The sequence below is a fragment of the Leptonotus elevatus genome, chromosome 2 (genome assembly GCF_054856555.1).
Source record: "Leptonotus elevatus isolate MCC_2025b chromosome 2, RoL_Lele_1.0, whole genome shotgun sequence".
Lineage (NCBI taxonomy): Eukaryota > Metazoa > Chordata > Actinopteri > Syngnathiformes > Syngnathidae > Leptonotus > Leptonotus elevatus.
Genome location: NC_141240.1, coordinates 25396522 through 25420741, shown reverse-complemented (window position 1 = coordinate 25420741; position 24220 = coordinate 25396522). Strand labels below are relative to the sequence as shown.

Sequence of the window (24220 nt, the reverse complement as noted above, 5' to 3'; positions counted from 1 at the left end):
TCAACCAGCCAAAGCAGCTTTTTTATTTCTCATTTAAAAAAAGTTTGGTTTTTTTAAAGGAATGCAGTGTAAAACAAGTCGATTGCACAAGGCTCATTAAAAAAAATGAATAAATGATTTGAAACCTTCAAATTGATACCCTTCAATCAAAAGCTTGTCTGTCCAATTCTATTCAGATTTTTGAATTTCACATTCTCTTCATTGAATTTCTTTATATAAAATGCAAGATTGTTTCCTTAATTGCCTTCATGGGATTAATTAAGTATATGTAGTAATTTAAAAAAATTCAAACTCACAACATTTGGACAAATAAGCTTTTCATTAAACAGCAAATCTCGGTGGAGAAAAAGTGAAACGTCACAAGTGTATTTTTTCATACTTCCACTAGGAGGCGTCATGTTACAAACAAAAAAGGACTTGGGGCAGCAGCTTCCTCTGGGCATGTGCTGCATGATGACAATCAAAAGTGCGCCCAATCACAACAGTGAAACTATTTACAAAGCATTTTCTTTAGGAGATCACACTCAAACTGTACACAAGTCCAGCCGCTCAGTGTTCATGTCTATTCCGACAGACGTGCAGGCCGGCTCAGTGGGTCAAAAACGGGTACCATGGTCGCGGTGACGGCGGTGCGGTTGGCGTTGGGGTGCACCATCTGCATACATCGCATGTTTCCGGTGCTGAACACGCACTGCAGTGGCCACAGCACCACCACGACCAGCAGCACCATGAGCACCAGGAAGAGCATCATCCGCTTCCAGTCCGCCAGCCGGTCCAGCACGCCTGAACCCTGGGGCGGGGTCTGGCTCGGGGAACCGCCCCTCTTGTCGGCGCCAATCTCGATGCAGACGCACAAGGCCGAGAGGCTGTCGGACGCCGGCGTGTTGCTTTTGTAACACAGCTTCTCGCCGTCCAGCCACACGGGCTCCACCTGCCGCTGGTGGCCCGGCAGCTTTTGCAGCACGTCGAGGCTGCTGGGCAGAGACGGGGGCCCGCCCTCGGGCAAAGCGGTGCTGTGGCGGCAGAAGGGGCAAAAGACGTGCGATGTCCCTTCGCCCGTGCCTTCGTGCTCGGCCGGCGAGATGGCCATGAGGCGCGAGAGGCACTCCAGGCAGAAGATGTGGTTGCACCCCAGCAACTTGGGCGTTTTGAAGACGTTGTCGTAGGTGTTGTAGCAGATGGGGCACTCCAGCTGGCTCGTCGTGGACATCCTCTTTTGCCGCTCACCGGCGGCCTCCTGGTTGTCCGCCTGCGTGTGCCAAAACGGATCCATCTTTAGGAATACAGTCCAAAGTGCTGGGATCCGTCAACCTCCTCTTCCCGCTTTCTCCTCGATCACCCTGAAGACAACAAAGGAAGGAGCAGTTGTTAGCTTAGTAGTGCACCTTCCCCTTTTCACACTGCACTCACTCGTTGTGAAAGAGTCAAGCGGCAACGCGAAATGACCAGTCTCCCGCGTTTCCATATTTGGAAAGGCTGACGTAGCAGCCTACCAGGAAGCAAAAAAAACGAAGATTCTGCTGCTGGTTGGGCAAGATGTAACTTTCATTGTTGAAAAAGAAAGTCCTGATTTAAAGGTACAGTGTGTAATAAGTGACCATAGATGTTGCTATAGCGTATAGAATGCAGCCAAAGCACGTACACTACGGTGGCTCAAAGAGACCACAGTCCGCAAGCCTAACGCTGTTTCTTATTTTGCGTGAGCAAATGAGCATTTCGACTTGGCAGCCGCTGTGAAGCCCGGCGAGCGATGGCGAAAGACGGAGCAGCTAGCAGTAGTTAATCGGAGCCATAGGTTAGCGTGGCTAACGAGCGGCTAGCGGGAGAAGCTAGTAAAAACAATAAGCTAGTAAAAGCTTGCAAGAGCAAAGCAGGAAGCGACTGTGCTAAATGCAGTGTGAAAAGGGCTTTAATAGCTCAAACATGCATCTTTTCCAGTGGAACCAATTCTTGTGGTAAATCTAAAGTGGAACCTCTGGATTTGAACCCGCCTTAGGTCAAACAAAATGGAGGCTCCACACTCTTGTACGTGAAAGATTGTAAGTTCATTTGCAGTTCTTCCTGCATCCAGTAGATGGCGTAACAGTGAGTTCCAAATGCAGTTTTGCTTCTGTTGCTTGCAGCAGGTGTTCCTTTATGGACCCTCAACAAAGTCCCCGCTTGTTCTCACTCGCAATCGCTCCATCTACTCTTGGCATTCCTGCCCCGGTCTGCCCTCTCGTTTCCTTCTGTCTTTCCCTCTCCATCCCTATTCATGACTATTATGGTATGTGTATGCAAAATCCCGTCTGTCTTATCAGTTTAGCTCACCCGCCCCCAACTTCAAAGGGTTACCCCCCCCCCCCCCCCCAAGAGAAAATTACAATTCCCGTGATGGTTGGCCTCCTTCACAAAGTACAAAAAGCAAATAGCTTCGGGTGGAGAATAAGTAATCGAAGTGTGCTGGACAAATATTTAACGACGTAGCCTCTGATTTTCACAAGTGCTCGTAGCAGCTTTAAGTGGTGACGACGGCAAAAGATGTGACCAGCAATGCAGTCATTCTGATAAATGACAGTTGCCTGCGCAATACATTATGAACATTCATAATGCATGAGCTTGCCTGACAAAGTCGAGCGGATCATTATTCCGGTTATTTCATTAGTTGGCGCAATTTGTAAAAGTGCGGCGGTGGCGTGGTTTGATCGGACCGTAATATCAGTAGCCGTGCTTTCACCCCTTCGCCATTCCTATGCAGTTCGACAACAATTAGTGACCATTAAAAATAAGAAGTAGCGTTTTTGGATGTGTATTTGAAAAGGCAAAAAGATTCAAATTGGGGGGGGGGGGGGTTGCAATTGTGAAGCGAGTTTTTATAAACTGTCCCTACACTGTACGCTAAGTAAATAACAACACTGGCTGGTGTTGTCCCAAGCCAGTGAAGTGAAAGCAGTTGTGATAGCAACACAGTCTGACCTTTGATGCCAGTCGAACCACTCAATGTGCTTACTGGCCACACGATAAAGGAACCCTGGCTGCACACAATACAAGCGGCAAATGAAGAAGTCTGCCTTGAAAAAAAAAATAATAATAATAAGTATGGTAATACATTGTATCTCTGGCATTAGTCACTTTGCTTATTACACGGACTTTATTTCCAATCAAGTCCTGCAATGTCTTCCATCTTCTGGCTGTTATCTTTGCCTGTACAATTTTGAACTTGAGGCTTCTTTGCGTTCTTGCGTGACAGTCAAACTGAACAGAAGCGTTCCCGTGGGGTCCGCGGGGCTGCCAGAGCTTGTGTACACATGAAAACGCCCGATAGGCTTGCTCACCATCAAAAGCGCTTCTTTTGAAGAGCGTGCCAAGCTGTTGGATTCAGCTTGCAAAATGGTTTCCTGCCGTTGACTTAAGGTGGAGATGTTTGCTCTGAGCGCGGTCACGGCAGAGGAGACAATAGTCAGGTTTCCATCCAAATGTTTCGACATTTTCAGGCGAATTTTGGGAAATGCGCAAAACGGACATGCGACTTATGCCTGTTTCCATCCGCTCTTCTTTTGCCAATGTGCGGCGCGAGATGACGTTGTCGTGGCGGAACTTTGGGACAGGGGGGAGTTCCAGGTGGGAATGTTGGTTTTTGAAGGACTGAACGGAAGTGGTTTGTCTCGTTGGCTTCCCTGCCGCATGTAAGTCAAGTGTGTCGTTCCATTGAGAGCTGATGTTAATAAAGCCATTTAAATTTTTCTTTCATTAATTATAAAAATAATCGTGTTTCTTCGTCTCCCTAAACATATCTTACTTTATCATCCGCCATTTATTGTAACTACAAACATGCGCGCGACGTCGTTCCGGTCTCCATCGCCAAAGCGAGCATTTTTTTTCCCGATACGCTTCAAAAACCACCCCCTCGAGCGTGAAAACTTTTTGGGGCAAATTTTGGGTCTCTTTTTTTTTTCTTCATTTTTCTGGCGTTTCCATTCAATTTATTTTTTGTAATTCTTGAAAATTCAAATAAAATAGGTGGATGGAAACCCACCGAATGATGTACTCTAAGTAAGACTATGTTTTTGTATGTTTTTTAGGCTATGTTTTTATTTGGGCCACAAGTGCTAAATAGAATACAGCACAGTCAAACATTAACTCCCAAAAGGCTTTATCAGCAACACTTAATCCTTTTAGGTGATAATGATTTGTCTTATCACTTGCACGTGTTCTTGTGTATTTTTCCCTGTTCCACTAACCTACAGACACACTTGAAAACATTGTTTTACTTGAACCGTGAGCCGACGCCTCAGTTCAACTGCCAAACGTCGGGATGCACATGACAGTAGTCAACCTGCCAGTTCTCAGGGCTGTTGGAACCTGATCCACTCGATTATTTTAAGAGCCTCAACTTAATACGCCAGCAGAGGCGGAGAGAAGAAAATAGGAGCGGCGTTTGCACAGTGCGTGTAAAGTAAACACAAAGCAGTCAGCGGAGCTCAACATGCAGGTTGACGGTGCAGAAATACTGTCAAGTAGTGACATAATGACAAACGGATGCAAGTGCTACTTTAAACTGTAGGCTGCTTAAAAACTTGGGAACAAAGTTAACGGAATGCTCTAGTTAACCATTCATTCCATCATTAAAAAAAAAAAAAAGAAGTTATTTGTGTGGCAGTGAGAGTCAACCATGCTGCTTAAAAAGCTGGCACAGGTAGTCATTCATCTCGACTGTTTTTAATTATTGTGAATGCTAATTTCTATTTGTTCTGTGATGTCAAACATCTGAACTGCTAGCACAGGTGACATTTATTTGGGGTTAATTGGAGGCACTTGAAATTGTGGCAGGTGTGTGCTGACTCCCATTTAATACCAGCAGCCACTTCCTACTTATAAGAGGGTGTGTTTTTACATTGAACCGTAGCGCACATTACTGGTGGCAAAAGTTTTGTAATTATTAGGGGTGGGAATCTTTGAATGTCTTACAATTCGATTCGTTTCCGATTTTTGGGTCTGCGATTCAATTCAGAATCGATTTTCGATCAAGAACGCTTTTTGATTCAAAATGATTTGATTGACAATAATTGTTTGCTTCAATCTATAGATGTGCAAGAAATTGTAATGATCTACTCCAGTCTGACTCGCTAATGCGAATTAGCGCGCTACTCGCGCCACTTTTATCACTCAAAAGAACGAATCCACTTTTATTGGAATAACTTGATGGTGACTTTTTCCTTCTACTCTCTAACGTGGCTACATCTTAACAGTGTATTAGACCGCGTGGAACCAAACTGCCCCTAAGTGGCCAAATCAGGTACAACATGAACAGCGCTCCAAATAAAGGCACACACAGACAAAGGCAAGATCGTATAAAAAAAAATCGATTTTGGGACATTTAAAATCGATTCTGAATCGTACTAAATGAGAATCGCGATTCTTATGAGAATCGATTTTTTGGCACACCTCTAGTAATTATATTGGCCTAAATGTTTTATGTCACACAATATAATACAGGTGTATACTCTTCAGATACACTGTATCAACCCACCTGTCTAATTGTGCAACTGACTACATTTGTATAAATTATAAAATGCATATTGTAAACAACGATAGCAATGCAATCACATGCATGTATATATTGCCTGCATTATACTATAAATCATTTGTATTTGCACTGGTAGAGTGTGCCAAGCCCGGACAAAATGAAGGCTTGTGTCAGGGAATGCAAAACTATCCCAAACAAATAACAACAAATCCACTAGTGACTCTCTTTTGACCCCTGATGGTAAGAGTCCAAAAACAGCGACTACACGTTAAATCGTAATTGCGGATAAAAAAAAATATTTAAAAAACACACACACACACATAAAATAATTGTTAGTTTCAAAATTCACACAATCTATTGAATGGTGGGTTAATTTCTTATGATTTGGCGGTGCATTTTTTTTTCTTTATGCGCTCATCCCATGCTCACGTGGCTTTTCTCCGGGTACTTTGGCTTCCTCCCACATTTGAAAAACATACACAAAGACTCTAAATTGCCCATAGCCGTGAATGTGAATAATTGCTGCCGATATGTGCTTGTTTTTATTCAGTTCCATGTCTAATTCTATGGTTATAATCACGCTTCTCCCACTAGTGTCCTTCTGTGGCGGTATCACAAAAAGAAAAACAACAAATGTGGAATTAGTCCTTTAGATGCTCACTAAATTGGTATACCGCTGGGTTTGTTTTGGTTTGACTTACTATAGTTTTTCCATAAAACTTTGATTGAAGTCAATATTGCACCACTTTTGAGGCATTGGATTTAAGAGGTTATACGCACTTTAGCTCTCAGTATAATCCAGCACAGTTGCAAAGTAGGACGACAGCCACATTATAACTTTTTTTTTTGTTAAATATATACCTATATCTATGAAAATAGTGTTGTAAAAAATGGAAATAAATCATTCCTATCAAAAGATGTAGTGAAGAATATCTCACCTGTTAACAAAGTGTCCTCGCGTCCCTTCAAAGAAAATGAAGACGCTTTTTTTCTGCTCCCAGATTTGTCTTTCTTTCCCGGCCTCTTGTGTTTTGCTTCGTAGGCTCGTGTTGTCTGTGTCGTGTCGTCCTTCCTCCCGCGTGTGCTTGCTTGTTTGTCGCTTTCGCCTTGTGTGCTCCCTGACAACAACCCCCCTTTAACACTTTATGCAAATGATTCCAAACCGTGTCCCGTCCTTGAGGCGGCAACTTGAGGCAGGCGAGGGAAGGCTTAACAGAAATACACATTCAAAAGTTTCCCCCACATCACTCTTGCCCCGCCCCCGCATGCTACAGAGAGGGAAGTAATGATCTGTTCAAATCAATTCTTATTCTTTTTTTTAAACATGCTGCCTCATGCTGCCTCAATGATTCAACTCCTCAAACTCAAACTAGAAATCCCTTCGATTGTTTTCCCCCAAACATGTGAATTTTCTTTTCCATTTTTAAGAGAGGAGGGTAGTTGCTCTTCCTGGTGGCCAAAATGAGCAATTACAGCCTTCCAAAATAGATGCTGTCCAGTCCATCGCTTGGTGTGCAAAACAATAAGAGATAATTGAACACAACTCCACAAGCTTTGTGGATTGATCAGGGTTCAAATTGTTAGCGTTACTACATGTGGAACTTCCTACCACATTCTAGGTTGATTGACTCTCTTAAACATAAAACAAAGATAATTAACTCATTCACTGCCATTGACGGCTATAGACGTCAAAAATAAATTTGAACTATTTCTATTTGTTTAACATTTTTTCCCCACTTTTGTTAACAAGAGTATGAGAACATAAAAAAAAGTTTATTGTACATTTAGAACAGTTATAAAATGTGTGATTAATCGTGAGTTAACTTGAGAAGTCATGCGATTAATTACAATTACAAATTTTAATCGTCTGATGCCCCTAATTTTTAATAATCTTTTGTTTAAAAAATAAAAATAAAACGGCAACCAAGCTGTTGTAAAACTTTAAACAATGGATTGTTTATAGTAATACTCAGAGGCATGTATTCTGTATTCTCTGCATAAAAGTAATAAATATTGCAGCTTTCTTAGTCATGTACAATGTATATCTGCTCCCATGTCTGCACACACCACTTTGAAGTATGAAATTAATGCACAAATACGATTAATATTTTATAAAGCATTGTACTTGTTTTTTTAAATTAAATTGTTGGTGTGTTGTTGTTGTTTTGCATAAGTTTAGGGAAATATGTTTTGAGTAAACTTGTTCTTCAAGGCATCACTCTATTTATATGTCTCCACTCTACACACTCGGGGTGTGCCCAAAACATGGATTCTCATAAGAATCGCGATTCTCATTTAGTACGATTCAGAATCCATTTTAAATGTCCCAAAATCGATTTGATTTCAATTATTTTAGACTGTCTTGCCTTTGTCTGTGTGTGCCTTTATTGGGAGCGCTGTTCATGGTGTACCCGGTTTGGCCACTGAGGGGCAGTGTGGTTCCACGCGGTCTAATACACTGTTAAGTTGTAGCCAAATTAGAGAGTAGAAGGAAAAAGTCACCATCAAGTTATTCCAATAAAAGTTGTTTTTTCCAGCGTGGAGCCGTTCTTTTGAGTGATAAAAGTGCCGCGAGTAGCGCGCTAATTAGCATTAGCTAGTCAGACTGGAGTAGATCATTACGATTCTTTGCACATTGAAGCAAAAATCATTGTCAATCAAATCATTTTGAATCAAAAATCGTTCTCAATCGAAAATCGATTCTGAATCAAATCGCAGGCCCAAAAATTGGAAATTGAATCGTGAGACATTCAAAGATTCCCGCCCCTTCTACACACACACACTATGGTAAACGATACTTCATTTATATAACGCTTTTCCACATTACAAGGCCCTCTACGTTCGACTACCCATTCTTCTACTGATGACGCAGCATCAGGAGCAACTGGGGGTTCAGTAGCTTGCTCAAGGATACATCGACATGGTCCCACTACGGCATGGGATCGAACCCACAACCTCTGGATTGGGAGACAATCTTCACCGCATCTTATTAAAAGTTGAGCTCAACGTACTGAATATATATTTGAGCCGGTGTTGATAATGTTTATCTTGTGCAAAAAATCCTAAATAATGTCAATGCAAATGTGTCCACCCAATTTTTATTGTAAAAGTTATTGAAGATATTCATCCTGGGAAACAAAACACAATCAGGAAATATTTCAAACAAATGACTAAAAGCCCCAAATGACGTAGGTTCTTCCTGTTACTCATGCTACTGCCACTAATGTATTCGTATACAGCTGGGTTATTTATTAACACAATCTCAAATAATGCGGTGTCATATCGACAGAGCAGTGTTTTAGTGTGCTGCGTCACAGCCACTTTGAGGAACACGTCGGGAAAATGTTCTTCCTGGAACACCATTTTGGATTCATGACACGTTCCTGACTGTACTGATAAAGTTTTATATGCGATTATTTGTCCGGGTGTGTTGCTTTCATGTGTGTCTGTCTGGCTCCAGCTCCCTCAGGAGCCTAATGAGGACAAACACTATAGAAAATGAATGGATGCAATTAACATCATGTATTTTTCAGTCATATTTTTATATGTAGAGAGATTCTTGTTCTCCCCAAAATTACTGTAGCTCTGCACTGCAAGAACCCTATAGTGTGGAATCCTATTTAATCCTGCCGTATTAGTCAAAGGTGTAATGAGTAAATCAGGTAATTTACACACAAAAATTCACGAGTAAAAAAAAAAAAGAGAGAGAGAGAAAGGTGTTTTTGAGGCCTCTTGAGTGTTGAGACAAATCAATAACAATATTTTTGCAGCACATCCAAGTGTAAAACAGACGAGGCCTGTGGCGTAGAAACCTTGTCACTCAGGTGAAAAGCACCATTAAATGTTTTGGTCCAAACAAAGTAGATACACATCCGAATAGATTCAGAGTTTATGAGCTATCAAAGCTTGAGTGGAGTGTGCCATTTACTGTATATCAGTTTAGGCTATTGACTTATCTTTATGGCTCTCTAATAAAAAAGTCACGTTTCTCACCAACTAAACGTTGGCCCGACCCATCCAAACAAGGAAGGGAAATATCCTCATGCAGAGTCAATATTTCCCTTGGTGAGATATCGGGAAGACAAAGCCTTCCTGACATGAGTCAAAGCGGCTCGTCGAGCTCACGTTTCTGCCTCCAGGCCATTATTGTCATCTTGTATTTTTCTATTGCTGCATTTAACCCAGCAAGCTTTGACACCGAGGGCCGGTTCCCCGTTCGAAGCTTAGATAAAGCCAGGACCAGATTGATCTGGTTTAACTTAATCCACACTAATCACATTGCTTTCTGATTTATTTAACTTAAAATTTACTAGTTCCGCACTGCACAGTCTCAGGCAAGTGGTACACAGGTGAGGGTGCCCTGAAAACATGGAATGGAATTTTTCTAATATCAATTTTAACTGTGTGTGTGGAACAGGAGTTAAAAAGAAAACATACAAAAAATGAAGTGAAAGCGAGAAGATGCTTTTGAAAGAAATCTTGACATCATGAGACCACACGAAAGCCCGTTTCAATTTTCTTACCGTTCAGGCCGTTCGTCCACACGACGACGCGGTTTCGGAGTTTGAAACCGATCACTTTTCATTTCAAAACGCGCCCCGCACGCGTCCGTCTGGACACCGTATGTAGGATGACGTATGCGGCAATTCTCGCGTAACGTCAGTCTATCAACAACAATGGCGGATAGCCGCGTGGTAGACGTTTTGCGCAGCCTCCTGAGCTTAGTACTTGAATCACCCGCCATTGTCACTTCTCCTGTGTTCGTCTTCTTCATGTTGTTTCGATGCATGCAAAGCCATGTTTGTTCTGTAAATTGCAAGAAATTTTTTTTTTTTAAAGTGTTAATCTTCTTCGCTGATTCTTCTTCTACGCTTTCCGTTAACTCCCCGTGGCTGCGCTACAGCGCCACTCCAGACTTGGCATATACATTACAGCTGTTTTAGGAAATAAAAACAGGCCAGGTAGTTTACTCTGCGAGGTCTAATTGTAACATAACTGCTCAAAGTACATAAAGCACATTTACTTAGCAAATACAAAGAAAACACAAACCTTCAGAAGTCAGTGGCAAATTGCATGAGTCAAGAAAGTCCACTATTTTTCTCCTGAGTGGTTGATCCTCGTGTTGTAGAGGCAAAACAATATATAAAAATCACTGTACCAGCCAGTTTATGGTGTCATGCTTTGTACATTGCAGGCAAGGGTATTGTTTTTCCCCGGCGATTGTTTAAGCAGTGGTTGGTTATTTTTGTCGTAACCAGCAACCCTCCTGCGAGCGTTATTTTGCCGTGAATGTCTCTGATTGGTCAATGATCAGATAAAATGCCGTTGTTGTGCCGCAAACACACCTGTTTTAGCGTTGATTGTCTATCACGGCCGAGAAAGAGGGTCATGATGGATATAAGCAGGAGTGAGAATGGGTAAAAGATTATGGACCGGAACAATCTGGAACGGTGCTTCGGTCACAAAAATATGACGGCTACGCAACTGTCCAAAAAACACATGTTAAATAACCTGCCACACATGCAATCTATTAACGTCAGATTTACAAGACAAGTGTTGACAAGTCTAATAAAGTGCTTCTGAATCGTCCCAGTCTGCTTGTGTAGCTAATCCGTTTCCAGCGATATTTATTAATTTATTCATTCGTATTCCACGGAGTTCTGTTCACCGCGGCTCCGTCTCAGTGTATTTGAGTGACGTCACGTCGATGTGTGCACGCGTGTGTGCGCTTCGCAAACCAACAACCAAGCTTATGATGACATTGAAGACGCTGATGCAAATAAAGTGAGTTGAACAACACCCAGGGTTGATGAAAGAATGAAGGCCCTAGTTTTAAACCCTAATATGAAAACCTAGCCCTAGTTTGAAACCCTAATTTGAAACCCTAGCCCTAGTTTGAAACCCTAATTTGAAACCCGAGCCCTAGTTTGTAACCATAATTTGAAACCCTAGCCCTAGTTTTAAACCCTAATTTGAAACCCTAGGCCTAGTTTAAAACTCTCATTTTAAACCAGAGCACTACTTCAAAACCCTTATTTGAAAACCTAGCCCTAGTTTGAAACCCTAATATGAAACCCTCACACTAGTTTGAAACCCTAATATGAAACCCTAGCCCTAGTTTTAAACCCTAATTTGAAACCATAGCACTAGTTTGAAACCCTAATTTGAACCCTGGCCCTAGTTTTAAACCCTAATATGAAACCCTAGCCCTAGTTTTAAACCCTAATATGAAACCCTAGCACTAGTTTGAAACCCTAATATGAAACCCTAGCCCTAATTTTAAACCCTAATATGAAACCCCTGCCCTAGTTTTAAACCCTAATATGAAACCCTAGCCCTAGTTTTAAACCCTAATATAAAAAACCTAGCACTAGTTTGAAACCCTAATTTGAAACCCTAGCCCTAGTTTTAAACCCTAATTTGAAACCCAAACCCTAGTTTTTAACCCTAATTTGAAACCCTAGCCCTAGTTTGAAACCGTAATTTGAAAACCTAGCCCTAGTTAAAAACCCTAATTTTTAAACCCTAGACCTAGTTTAAAACCCTAATATGAAACCCTAGCCCTAGTTTGAAATCCTAATATGAAACTCTAGCCCTAGTTTAAAACCCTATAATGAAACCCTAGCCCTAATTTTAAACCCTAATATGAAACCCCTGCCCTAGTTTTAAACCCTAATATGAAACCCTAGCCCTAGTTTTAAACCCTAATATAAAAAACCTAGCACTAGTTTGAAACCCTAATTTGAAACCCTAGCCCTAGTTTTAAACCCTAATTTGAAACGCAAACCCTAGTTTTAAACCCTAATTTGAAACCCTAGCCCTAGTTTAAAACCCTAATTTGAACCCTAGCCCTAGTTTTAAACCCTAATATGAAACCCTAGCACTCGTTTGAAACCCTAAATTGAAACCCTAGCCCTAGTTTCAAACCCTAATATGAAACCCTAGCCCTAGTTTAAAACCCTAATTTGAAACCCTAGCACTAGTTTGAAACCCTAATTTGAAACCCTAGCCCTAGTTTGAAACCCTAATTTGAAACCCTAACCCTAGTTTGAAACCCTAATTTGAAACCCTAGCCCTAGTTTGAAACCCTAATTTTGAACCCTAGCACTAGTTTGAAACCCTAATATGAAACCCTAGCCCTAGTTTTAAACCCTAATATGAAACCCAAACCCTAGTGTGAAACCCTAATTTGAAACCCTAGCCCTAGTTTAAAACCCTAATTTTTAAACCCTAGACCTAGTTTGAAACCCTAATTAGAACCCTAGCACTAGTTTGAAACCCTAATATGAAACCCTAGCACTAGTTTTAAACCCTAATATGAAACCCTAATCCTAGTTTAAAACCCTAATTTGAACTCTAACCCTAGTTTTAAACCCTAATTTGAAACCCTAGCCCTAGTTTTTAAATCCTAATTAGAACCCTAGCACTAGTTTGAAACCCTAATATGAAACCCTAGCCCTAGTTTTAAACCCTAATATGAAACCCTAGCCCTAGTTTTAAACCCTAATATAAAACCCTAACCCTAGTTTGAAACCCTAATTTGAAACCCTAACCCTAGTTTGAAACCCTAATTTGAAACCCTAGCCCTACTTTGAAACCCTAATTTGAACCCTTACCCTAGTTTTAAACCCTAATATGAAACCCTAGCCTTAGTTTTAAACCCTAATATGAAACCCTAGCCCTAGTTTGAAACCCTAATTTGAAACCCTAGCCCTAGTTTTAAACCCTAATATGAAACCCTAGCCCTAGTTTGGAACCTTAATTTGAAACCCTAGCTGTAATTTGAAACCCTAGCGCTACTTTTAAACCCTAATATGAAACCCTAGCCCTAGTTTTAAACCCTAATATGAAACCCTAGCCCTAGTTTGAAACCCTCCTTTGAAACCCTAGCCCTAGTTTGAAACCCTAATTTGAACCCTAGCCCTAGTTTTAAACCCTAATATGAAACCCTAGCACTAGTTTGAAACCCTAATATGAATCCCTAGCCCTAGTTTTAAACCCTAATTTGAAACCCTAGCACTAGTTTGAAACCCTAATTTGAACCCCGTCCCTAGTTTTAAACCCTAATTTGAAAACCTAGCCCTTGTTTGAAACCCTAATATGAAACCATAGCCCTAGTTTTAAACCCTAATATGAAACCCTAGCACTAGTTTGAAACCCTAAATTAAAACCCTAGCCCTAGTTTTAAACCCTAATATGAAACCCTAATCCTAGTATAAAACCCTAATTTAACCCCTAGCCCTAGTTTTAAACCCTAATTTGAAACCCTAGCCCTAGTTTTTAAACCCTAATTAGAACCCTAGCATTAGTTTGAAACCCTAAATTGAAACCCTAACCCTTGTTCGAAACCCTAATTTGAAACCCTAGCCCTACTTTGAAACCCTAATTTGAACCCTCACCCTAGTTTTAAACCCTAATATGAAACCCTAGCCCTAGTTTTAAACCCTAATATAAAACCCTAACCCTAGTTTGAAACCCTAATTTGAAACCCTAACCCTTGTTCGAAACCCTAATTTGAAACCCTAGCCCTACTTTGAAACCCTAATTTGAACCCTCACCCTAGTTTTAAACCCTAATATGAAACCCTAGCCCTAGTTTTAAACCCTAAATTGAAACCCTAGCACTAGTTTCAAACCCTAATTTGAAACCCTAGCCCTAGTTTGAAACCTTAATTTGAAACCCTAGCTATAATTTGAAACCTTAGCGCTAGTTTTAAACCCTAATATGAAACCCTAGCCCTAGTTTTAAACCCTAATTTGAAACCCTAGCCCTAGTTTGAAACCCTAATTTAAACCCTAGCCCTAGTTTTAAACCCTAATATGAAACCCTAGCCCTAGTTTTAAACCCTAATTTGAAACCCTAGCACTAGTTTGAAACCCTAATTTGAAACCCTAGCCCTAGTTTGAAACCCTAATTTGAAACCCTAACCCTAGTTTGAAACCCTAATTTGAAACCCTAGCCCTAGATTGAAACCCTAATTTTGAACCCTAGCACTAGTTTGAAACCCTAATATGAAACCCTAGCCCTAGTTTGAAACCCTAATATGAAACCCTAGCCCTAGTTTTAAACCCTAATATGAAACCCTAGCCCTAGTTTGAAACCCTAATTTGAAACCCTAACCCTAGTTTGAAACCGTAATTTGAAAACCTAGCCCTAGTTAAAAACCCTAATTTTTAAACCCTAGACCTAGGTTGAAACCCTAATATGAAACCCTATCCCTAGTTTGAAATCCTAATATGAAACCCTAGCCCTAGTTTAAAACCCTAATATGAAACCCTAAACCTAATTTTAAACCCTAATATGAAACCCCTGCCCTAGTTTTAAACCCTAATATGAAACCCTAGCCCTAGTTTGAAACCCTAATATAAAAAACCTAGCACTAGTTTGAAACCCTAATTTGAAACACTAGCCCTAGTTTTAAACCCTAATTTGAAACCCAAACCCTAGTTTTAAACCCTAATTTGAAACCCTAGCCCTAGTTTGAAACCCTAATTTGAACCCTAGCCCTAGTTTTAAACCCTAATATGAAACCCTAGCACTCGTTTGAAACCCTAATTTGAAACCCTAGCCCTAGTTTGAAACCCTAATTTAAACCCTAGCCCTACTTTTAAACCCTAATATGAAACCCTAGCCCTAGTTTAAAACCCTAATTTGAAACCCTAGCACTAGTTTGAAACCCTAATTTGAAACCCTAGCCCTAGTTTGAAACCCTAATTTGAAACCCTAACCCTAGTTTGAAACCCTAATTTGAAACCCTAGCCCTAGTTTGAAACCCTAATTTTGAACCTTAGCACTAGTTTGAAACCCTAATAATAAACCCTAGCCAGAGTTTTAAACCCTAATATGAAACCCAAACCCTAGTGTGAAACCCTAATTTAAACCCTAGCCCTAGTTTTAAACCCTAATATGAAACCCTAGCCCTAGTTTAAAACCCTAATTTGAAACCCTAACCCTAGTTTGAAACCCTAATTTGAAACCCTAGCCCTAGTTTGAAACCCTAATTTTGAACCCTAGCACTAGTTTGAAACCCTAATATGAAACCCTAGCCAGAGTTTTAAACCCTAATATGAAACCCAAACCCTAGTGTGAAACCATAATTTGAAACCCTAACCCTAGTTTGAAACCGTAATTTGAAAACCTAGCCCTAGTTTAAAACCCTAATTTTTAAACCCTAGACCTAGTTTGAAACCCTAATTAGAACCCTAGCACTAGTTTGAAACCATAATATGAAACCCTAGCAGTAGTTTTAAACCCTAATATGAAACCCTAACCCTAGTTTGAAACCCTAATTTGAAACCCTAGACCTAGTTTGAAACCCTAATATGAAACCCTAGCCCTAGTTTGAAATCCTAATATGAAACCCTAGCCCTAGTTTGAAACCCTAATATGAAACCCTAGCCCTAGTTTTAAACCCTAATATGAAACCCTAGCCCTAGTTTGAAACCCTAATTTGAAACCCTAACCCTAGTTTGAAACCGTAATTTGAAAACCTAGCCCTAGTTAAAAACCCTAATTTTTAAACCCTAGACCTAGGTTGAAACCCTAATATGAAACCCTATCCCTAGTTTGAAATCCTAATATGAAACCCTAGCCCTAGTTTAAAACCCTAATATGAAACCCTAAACCTAATTTTAAACCCTAATATGAAACCCCTGCCCTAGTTTTAAACCCTAATATGAAACCCTAGCCCTAGTTTGAAACCCTAATATAAAAAACCTAGCACTAGTTTGAAACCCTAATTTGAAACACTAGCCCTAGTTTTAAACCCTAATTTGAAACCCAAACCCTAGTTTTAAACCCTAATTTGAAACCCTAGCCCTAGTTTGAAACCCTAATTTGAACCCTAGCCCTAGTTTTAAACCCTAATATGAAACCCTAGCACTCGTTTGAAACCCTAATTTGAAACCCTAGCCCTAGTTTGAAACCCTAATTTAAACCCTAGCCCTACTTTTAAACCCTAATATGAAACCCTAGCCCTAGTTTAAAACCCTAATTTGAAACCCTAGCACTAGTTTGAAACCCTAATTTGAAACCCTAGCCCTAGTTTGAAACCCTAATTTGAAACCCTAACCCTAGTTTGAAACCCTAATTTGAAACCCTAGCCCTAGTTTGAAACCCTAATTTTGAACCTTAGCACTAGTTTGAAACCCTAATAATAAACCCTAGCCAGAGTTTTAAACCCTAATATGAAACCCAAACCCTAGTGTGAAACCATAATTTAAACCCTAGCCCTACTTTTAAACCCTAATATGAAACCCAAACCCTAGTGTGAAACCATAATTTGAAACCCTAGCCCTAGTTTGAAACCCTAATTTGAACCCTAGCCCTAGTTTTAAACCCTAATATGAAACCCTAGCACTCGTTTGAAACCCTCCTTTGAAACCCTAGCCCTAGTTTGAAACCCCAATTTGAACCCTAGCCCTAGTTTTAAACCCTAATATGAAACCCTAGCCCTAGTTTTAAACCCTAATATGAAACCCTAGCACTAGTTTGAAACCCTAATATGAAACCCTAGCCCTAGTTTGAAACCCTAATTTAAACCCTAGCCCTAGTTTTGCACCCTAATATGAAACCCTAGCCCTAGTTTTAAACCCTAATTTGAAAACCTAGCCCTTGTTTGAAACCCTAATATGAAACCCTAGCCCTAGTTTTAAACCCTAATATGAAACCCTAGCCCTGGTTTGAAACCCTCCTTTGAAACCCTAGCCCTAGTTTGAAACCCTAATTTGAACCCTAGCCCTAGTTTTAAACCCTAATATGAAACCCTAGCCCTAGTTTTAAACCCTAATATGAAACCCTAGCACTAGTTTGAAACCCTAATATGAAACCCTAGCCCTAGTTTTAAACCCTAATTTGAAACCCTAGCACTAGTTTGAAACCCTAATTTGAACCCTGTCCCTAGTTTTAAACCCTAATTTGAAAACCTAGCCCTTGTTTGAAACCCTAATATGAAACCCTAGCCCTAGTTTTAAACCCTAATATGAAACCCTAGCACTAGTTTGAAACCCTAAATTAAAACCCTAGCCCTAGTTTTAAATCCTAATATGAAACCCTAATCCGAGTATAAAACCCTAATTTGAACCCTAGCCCTAGTTTTAAACCCTAATTTGAAACCCTAGCCCTAGTTTTTAAACCCTAATTAGAACCCTAACACTAGTTTGAAACCCTAAATTGAAACCCTAGCCCTAGCTTTAAACCCTAATATAAAACCCTAACCCTAGTTTGAAACCCTAATTTGAAACCCTAACCCTTGTTCGAAACCCTAATTTGAAACCCTAGCCCTACTTTGAAACCCTAATTTGAACCCTCACCCTAGTTTTAAACCCTAATATGAAACCCTAGCCCTAGTTTTAAACCCTAAATTGAAACCCTAGCACTAGTTTGAAACCCTAATTTGAAACCCTAGCCCTAGTTTGAAACCTTAATTTGAAACCCTAGCTATAATTTGAAACCCTAGCGCTAGTTTTAAACCCTTATATGAAACCCTAGCCCTAGTTTTAAACCCTAATTTGAAACCCTAGCCCTAGTTTGAAACCCTAATTTAAACCCTAGCCCTAGTTTTAAACCCTAATATGAAACCCTAGCCCTAGTTTTAAACCCTAATTTGAAACCCTAGCACTAGTTTGAAACCCTAATTTGAAACCCTATTCCTAGTTTGAAACCCTAATTTGAAACCCTAACCCTAGTTTGAAACCCTAATTTGAAACCCTAGCCCTAGATTGAAACCCTAATTTTGAACCCTAGCACTAGTTTGAAACCCTAATATGAAACCCTAGCCCTAGTTTTAAACCCTAATATGAAACACTAGCCCTAGTTTTAAACCCTAATTTGAAACCCTAACCCTAGTTTGAAACCGTAATTTGAAAACCTAGCCCTAGTTAAAAACCCTAATTTTTAAACCCTAGACCTAGTTTGAAACCCTAATTTGAAACCCTAACCCTAGTTTGAAATCCTAATATGAAACCCTAGCCCTAGTTTAAAACCCTAATATGAAACCCTAGCCCTAATTTTAAACCCTAATATTAAACCCCTGCCCGTTTTAAACCCTAATATGAAACCCTAGCCCTAGTTTTAAACCCTAATATAAAAAACCTAGCACTAGTTTGAAACCCTAATTTGAAACCCTAGCCCTAGTTTGAAACCCTAATATGAAACCCTAATCCTAGTTTAAAACCCTAATTTGAACTCTAACCCTAGTTTTAAACCCTAATTTGAAACCCTAGCCCTAGTTTTTAAACCCTAATTAGAACCCTAGCACTAGTTTGAAACCCTAATATGAAACCCTAGTCCTAGTTTTAAACCCTAATATGAAACCCTAACCCTAGTTTGAAACCCTAATTTGAAACCCTAACCCTTGTTAGAAACCCTAATTTGAAACCCTAACCCTACTTTGAAACCCTAATTTGAACCCTCACCCTAGTTTTAAACCCTAATATGAAACCCTAGCTTTAGTTTTAAACCCTAATATGAAACCCTAGCCCTAGTTTGAAACCCTAATTTGAAACCCTAGCCCTAGTTTTAAACCCTAATATGAAACCCTAGCCCTAGTTTGGAACCTTAATTTGAAACCCTAGCTATAATTTGAAACCCTAGCGCTAGTTTTAAACCCTAATATGAAACCCTAGCCCTAGTTTTAAACCCTAATATGAAACCCTAGCCCTAGTTTGAAACCCTCCTTTGAAACCCTAGCCCTAGTTTGAAACCCCAATTTGAACCCTAGCCCTAGTTTTAAACCCTAATATGAAACCCTAGCCCTAGTTTTAAACCCTAATATGAAACCCTAGCACTAGTTTGAAACCCTAATATGAAACCCTAGCCCTAGTTTTAAACCCTAATTTGAAACCCTAGCACGAGTTTGAAACCCTAATTTGAACCCTGTCCCTAGTTTTAAACCCTAATTTGAAAACCTAGCCCTTGTTTGAAACCCTAATATGAAACCCTAGCCCTAGTTTTAAACCCTAATATGAAACCCTAGCACTAGTTTGAAACCCTAATATAAAACCCTAGCCCTAGTTTTAAACCCTAATATGAAACCCTAATCCTAGTATAAAACCCTAATTTGAACCCTAGCCCTAGTTTTAAACCCTAATATAAAACCCTAACCCTAGTTTAAAACCCTAATTTGAAACCCTAACCCTTGTTCGAAACCCTAATTTGAAACCCTAGCCCTACTTTGAAACCCTAATTTGAACCCTCACCCTAGTTTTAAACCCTAATATGAAACCCTAGCCCTAGTTTTAAACCCTAAATTGAAACCCTAGCACTAGTTTGAAACCCTAATTTGAAACCCTAGCCCTAGTTTGAAACCTAATTTGAAACCCTAGCTATAATTTGAAACCCTAGCGCTAGTTTTAAACCCTTATATGAAACCCTAGCCCTAGTTTTAAACCCTAATTTGAAACCCTAGCCCTAGTTTGAAACCCTAATTTAAACCCTAGCCCTAGTTTTAAACCCTAATATGAAACCCTAGCCCTAGTTTTAAACCCTAATTTGAAACCCTAGCACTAGTTTGAAACCCTAATTTGAAACCATATTCCTAGTTTGAAACCCTAATTTGAAACCCTAACCCTAGTTTGAAACCCTAAATTGAAACCCTAGCCCTAGATTGAAACCCTAATTTTGAACCCTAGCACTAGTTTGAAACCCTAATATGAAACCCTAGCCCTAGTTTTAAACCCTAATATGAAACCCTAGCCCTAGTTTGAAACCCTAATTTGAAACCGTAACCCTAGTTTAAAACCGTAATTTGAAAACCTGGCCCTAGTTAAAAACCCTAATTTTTAAACCCTAGAGCTAGTTTGAAACCCTAATTTGAAACCCTAACCCTAGTTTGAAATCCTAATATGAAACCCTAGCCCTAGTTTAAAACCCTAATATGAAACCCTAGCCCTAATTTTAAACCCTAATATGAAACCCCTGCCCTAGTTTTAAACGCTAATATGAAACCCTAGACCCTAGTTTTAAACCCTAATATAAAAAACCTAGCACTAGTTTGAAACCCTAATTTGAAACCCTAGCCCTAGTTTGAAACCCTAATTTGAAACCCTAGCCATAGTTTTTAAACCCTAATTAGAACCCTAGCACTAGTTTGAAACCCTAATATGAAACCCTAGCCCTAGTTTTAAACCCTAATATGAAACCCTAACCCTAGTTTGAAACCCTAATTTGAAACCCTAACCCTTGTTTGAAACCCTAATTTGAAACCCTAACCCTACTTTGAAACCCTAATTTGAACCCTCACCCTAGTTTTAAACCCTAATATGAAACCCTAGCTTTAGTTTTAAACCCTAATATGAAACCCTAGCCCTAGTTTGAAACCCTAATTTGAAACCCTAGCCCTAGTTTTAAACCCTAATATGAAACCCTAGCCCTAGTTTGGAACCTTAATTTGAAACCCTAGCTATAATTTGAAACCCTAGCGCTAGTTTTAAACCCTAATATGAAACCCTAGCCCTAGTTTTAAACCCTAATATGAAACCCTAGCCCTAGTTTGAAACCCTCCTTTGAAACCCTAGCCCTAGTTTGAAACCCTAATTTGAACCCTAGCCCTAATTTTAAACCCTAATATGAAACCCTAGCCCTAGTTTTAAACCCTAATATGAAACCCTAGCACTAGTTTGAAACCCTAATATGAAACCCTAGCCCTAGTTTTAAACCCTAATTTGAAACCCTAGCACTAGTTTGAAACCCTAATTTGAACCCTGTCCCTAGTTTTAAACCCTAATTTGAAAACCTAGCCCTTGTTTGAAACCCTAATATGAAACCCTAGCCCTAGTTTTAAACCCTAATATGAAACCCTAGCACTAGTTTGAAACCCTAAATTAAAACCCTAGCCCTAGTTTTAAATCCTAATATGAAACCCTAATCCGAGTATAAAACCCTAATTTGAACCCTAGCCCTAGTTTTAAACCCTAATTTGAAACCCTAGCCCTAGTTTTTAAACCCTAATTAGAACCCTAGCACTAGTTTGAAACCCTAAATTGAAACCCTAGCCCTAGTTTTAAACCCTAATATAAAACCCTAACCCTAGTTTGAAACCCTAATTTGAAACCCTAACCCTTGTTCGAAACCCTAATTTGAAACCCTAGCCCTACTTTGAAACCCTAATTTGAACCCTCACCCTAGTTTTAAACCCTAATATGAAACCCTAGCCCTAGTTTTAAAACCTAAATTGAAACCCTAGCACTAGTTTGAAACCCTAATTTGAAACCCTAGCCCTAGTTTGAAACCTTAATTTGAAACCCTAGCTATAATTTGAAACCCTAGCGCTAGTTTTAAACCCTTATATGAAACCCTAGCCCTAGTTTTAAACCCTAATTTGAAACCCTAGCCCTAGTTTGAAACCCTAATTTAAACCCTAGCCCTAGTTTTAAACCCTAATATGAAACCCTAGCCCTAGTTTTAAACCCTAATTTGAAACCCTAGCACTAGTTTGAAACCCTAATTTGAAACCCTATTCCTAGTTTGAAACCCTAATTTGAAACCCTAACCCTAGTTTGAAACCCTAATTTGAAACCCTAGCCCTAGATTGAAACCCTAATTTTGAACCCTAGCACTAGTTTGAAACCCTAATATGAAACCCTAGCCCTAGTTTTAAACCCTAATATGAAACACTAGCCCTAGTTTTAAACCCTAATTTGAAACCCTAACCCTAGTTTGAAACCGTAATTTGAAAACCTAGCCCTAGTTAAAAACCCTAATTTTTAAACCCTAGACCTAGTTTGAAACCCTAATTTGAAACCCTAACCCTAGTTTGAAATCCTAATATGAAACCCTAGCCCTAGTTTAAAACCCTAATATGAAACCCTAGCCCTAATTTTAAACCCTAATATTAAACCCCTGCCCTAGTTTTAAACCCTAATATAAAAAACCTAGCACTAGTTTGAAACCCTAATTTGAAACCCTAGCCCTAGTTTGAAACCCTAATATGAAACCCTAATCCTAGTTTAAAACCCTAATTTGAACTCTAACCCTAGTTTTAAACCCTAATTTGAAACCCTAGCCCTAGTTTTTAAACCCTAATTAGAACCCTAGCACTAGTTTGAAACCCTAATATGAAACCCTAGTCCTAGTTTTAAACCCTAATATGAAACCCTAACCCTAGTTTGAAACCCTAATTTGAAACCCTAGCCCTAGTTTTAAACCCTAATTTGAAACCCTAGCACTAGTTTGAAACCCTAATTTGAAACCATATTCCTAGTTTGAAACCCTAATTTGAACCCTAGCACTAGTTTGAAACCCTAATATGAAACCCTAGCACTAGTTTTAAACCCTAATATGAAACCCTAATCCTAGTTTAAAACCCTAATATGAAACCCTAATCCTAGTTTAAAACCCTAATTTGAACTCTAACCCTAGTTTTAAACCCTAATTTGAAACCCTAGCCCTAGTTTTTAAACCCTTATTAGAACCCTAGCACTAGTTTGAAACCCTAATATGAAACCCTAGCCCTAGTTATAAACCCTAATATGAAACCCTAGCCCTAGTTTTAAACCCTAATATGAAACCCTAGCCCTAGTTTTAAACCCTAATATGAAACCCTAGCACTAGTTTGAAACCCTAATATGAAACCCTAGCCCTAGTTTTAAACCCTAATTTGAAACCCTAGCACTAGTTTGAAACCCTAATTTGAACCCTGTCCCTAGTTTAAAACCCTAATTTGAACTCTAACCCTAGTTTTAAACCCTAATTTGAAACCCTAGCCCTAGTTTTTAAACCCTAATTAGAACCCTAGCACTAGTTTGAAACCCTAATATGAAACCCTAGCACTAGTTTTAAACCCTAATATGAAACCCTAATCCTAGTTTAAAACCCTAATATGAAACCCTATTCCTAGTTTAAAACCCTAATTTGAACTCTAACCCTAGTTTTAAACCCTAATTTGAAACCCTAGCCCTAGTTTTTAAACCCTTATTAGAACCCTAGCACTAGTTTGAAACCCTAATATGAAACCCTAGCCCTAGTTTTAAACCCTAATATGAAACCCTAACCCTTGTTTGAAACCCTAATTTGAAACCCTAGCCCTACTTTGAAACCCTAATTTGAACCCTCACCCTAGTTTTAAACCCTAATATGAAATCCTAGCCCTAGTTTGAAACCCTAATTTGAAACCCTAGCCCTAGTTTTAAACCCTAATATGAAACCCTAGCCCTAGTTTGGAACCTTAATTTGAAACCCTAGCTATAATTTGAAACACTAGCGCTAGTTTTAAACCCTAATATTAAACCCTAACCCTAGTTTTAAACCCTAATATGAAACCCTAGCCCTAGTTTGAAACCCTCCTTTGAAACCCTAGCCCTAGTTTGAAACCCTAATTTGAACCCTAGCCCTAGTTTTAAACCCTAATATGAAACCCTAGCCCTAGTTTTAAACCCTAATTTGAAACCCTAGCCCTATTTTTTAAACCCTAATTAGAACCCTAGCACTAGTTTGAAACCCTAAATTGAAACCCTAGCCCTAGTTTTAAACCCTAATATGAAACCCTAGCCCTACTTGAAACCCTAATTTGAACCCTCACCCTAGTTTTAAACCCTAATATGAAACCCTAGTCCTAGTTTTAAACCCTAATATAAAAAACCTAGCACTAGTTTGAAACCCTAATTTGAAACCCTAGCCCTAGTTTAAAACCCTAATTTGAAACCCAAACCCTAGTTTTAAACCCTAATTTGAAACCCTAGCCCTAGTTTTTAACCCTAATATGAAACCCTAGCACTA

The 24220-nt window shown here is 39.5% G+C and overlaps 1 protein-coding gene across 1 annotated transcript; it reads right to left on the bottom strand.

Annotated features, from left to right (window-relative positions):
- Positions 1–23: 23 nt before the first annotated feature.
- Positions 24–6721, bottom strand: rnf223 (ring finger protein 223). The gene is made up of 2 exons (XM_086069201.1): positions 6445–6721; positions 24–1340 (listed from the first exon to the last, which is right to left on the bottom strand). Exon 2 carries the CDS (start codon positions 1271–1273, stop codon positions 563–565), a length of 711 nt encoding a protein of 236 aa, XP_085925327.1. The 5' UTR covers positions 1274–1340; positions 6445–6721; the 3' UTR covers positions 24–562.
- Between the last annotated feature and the right edge of the window lie 17499 nt (positions 6722–24220).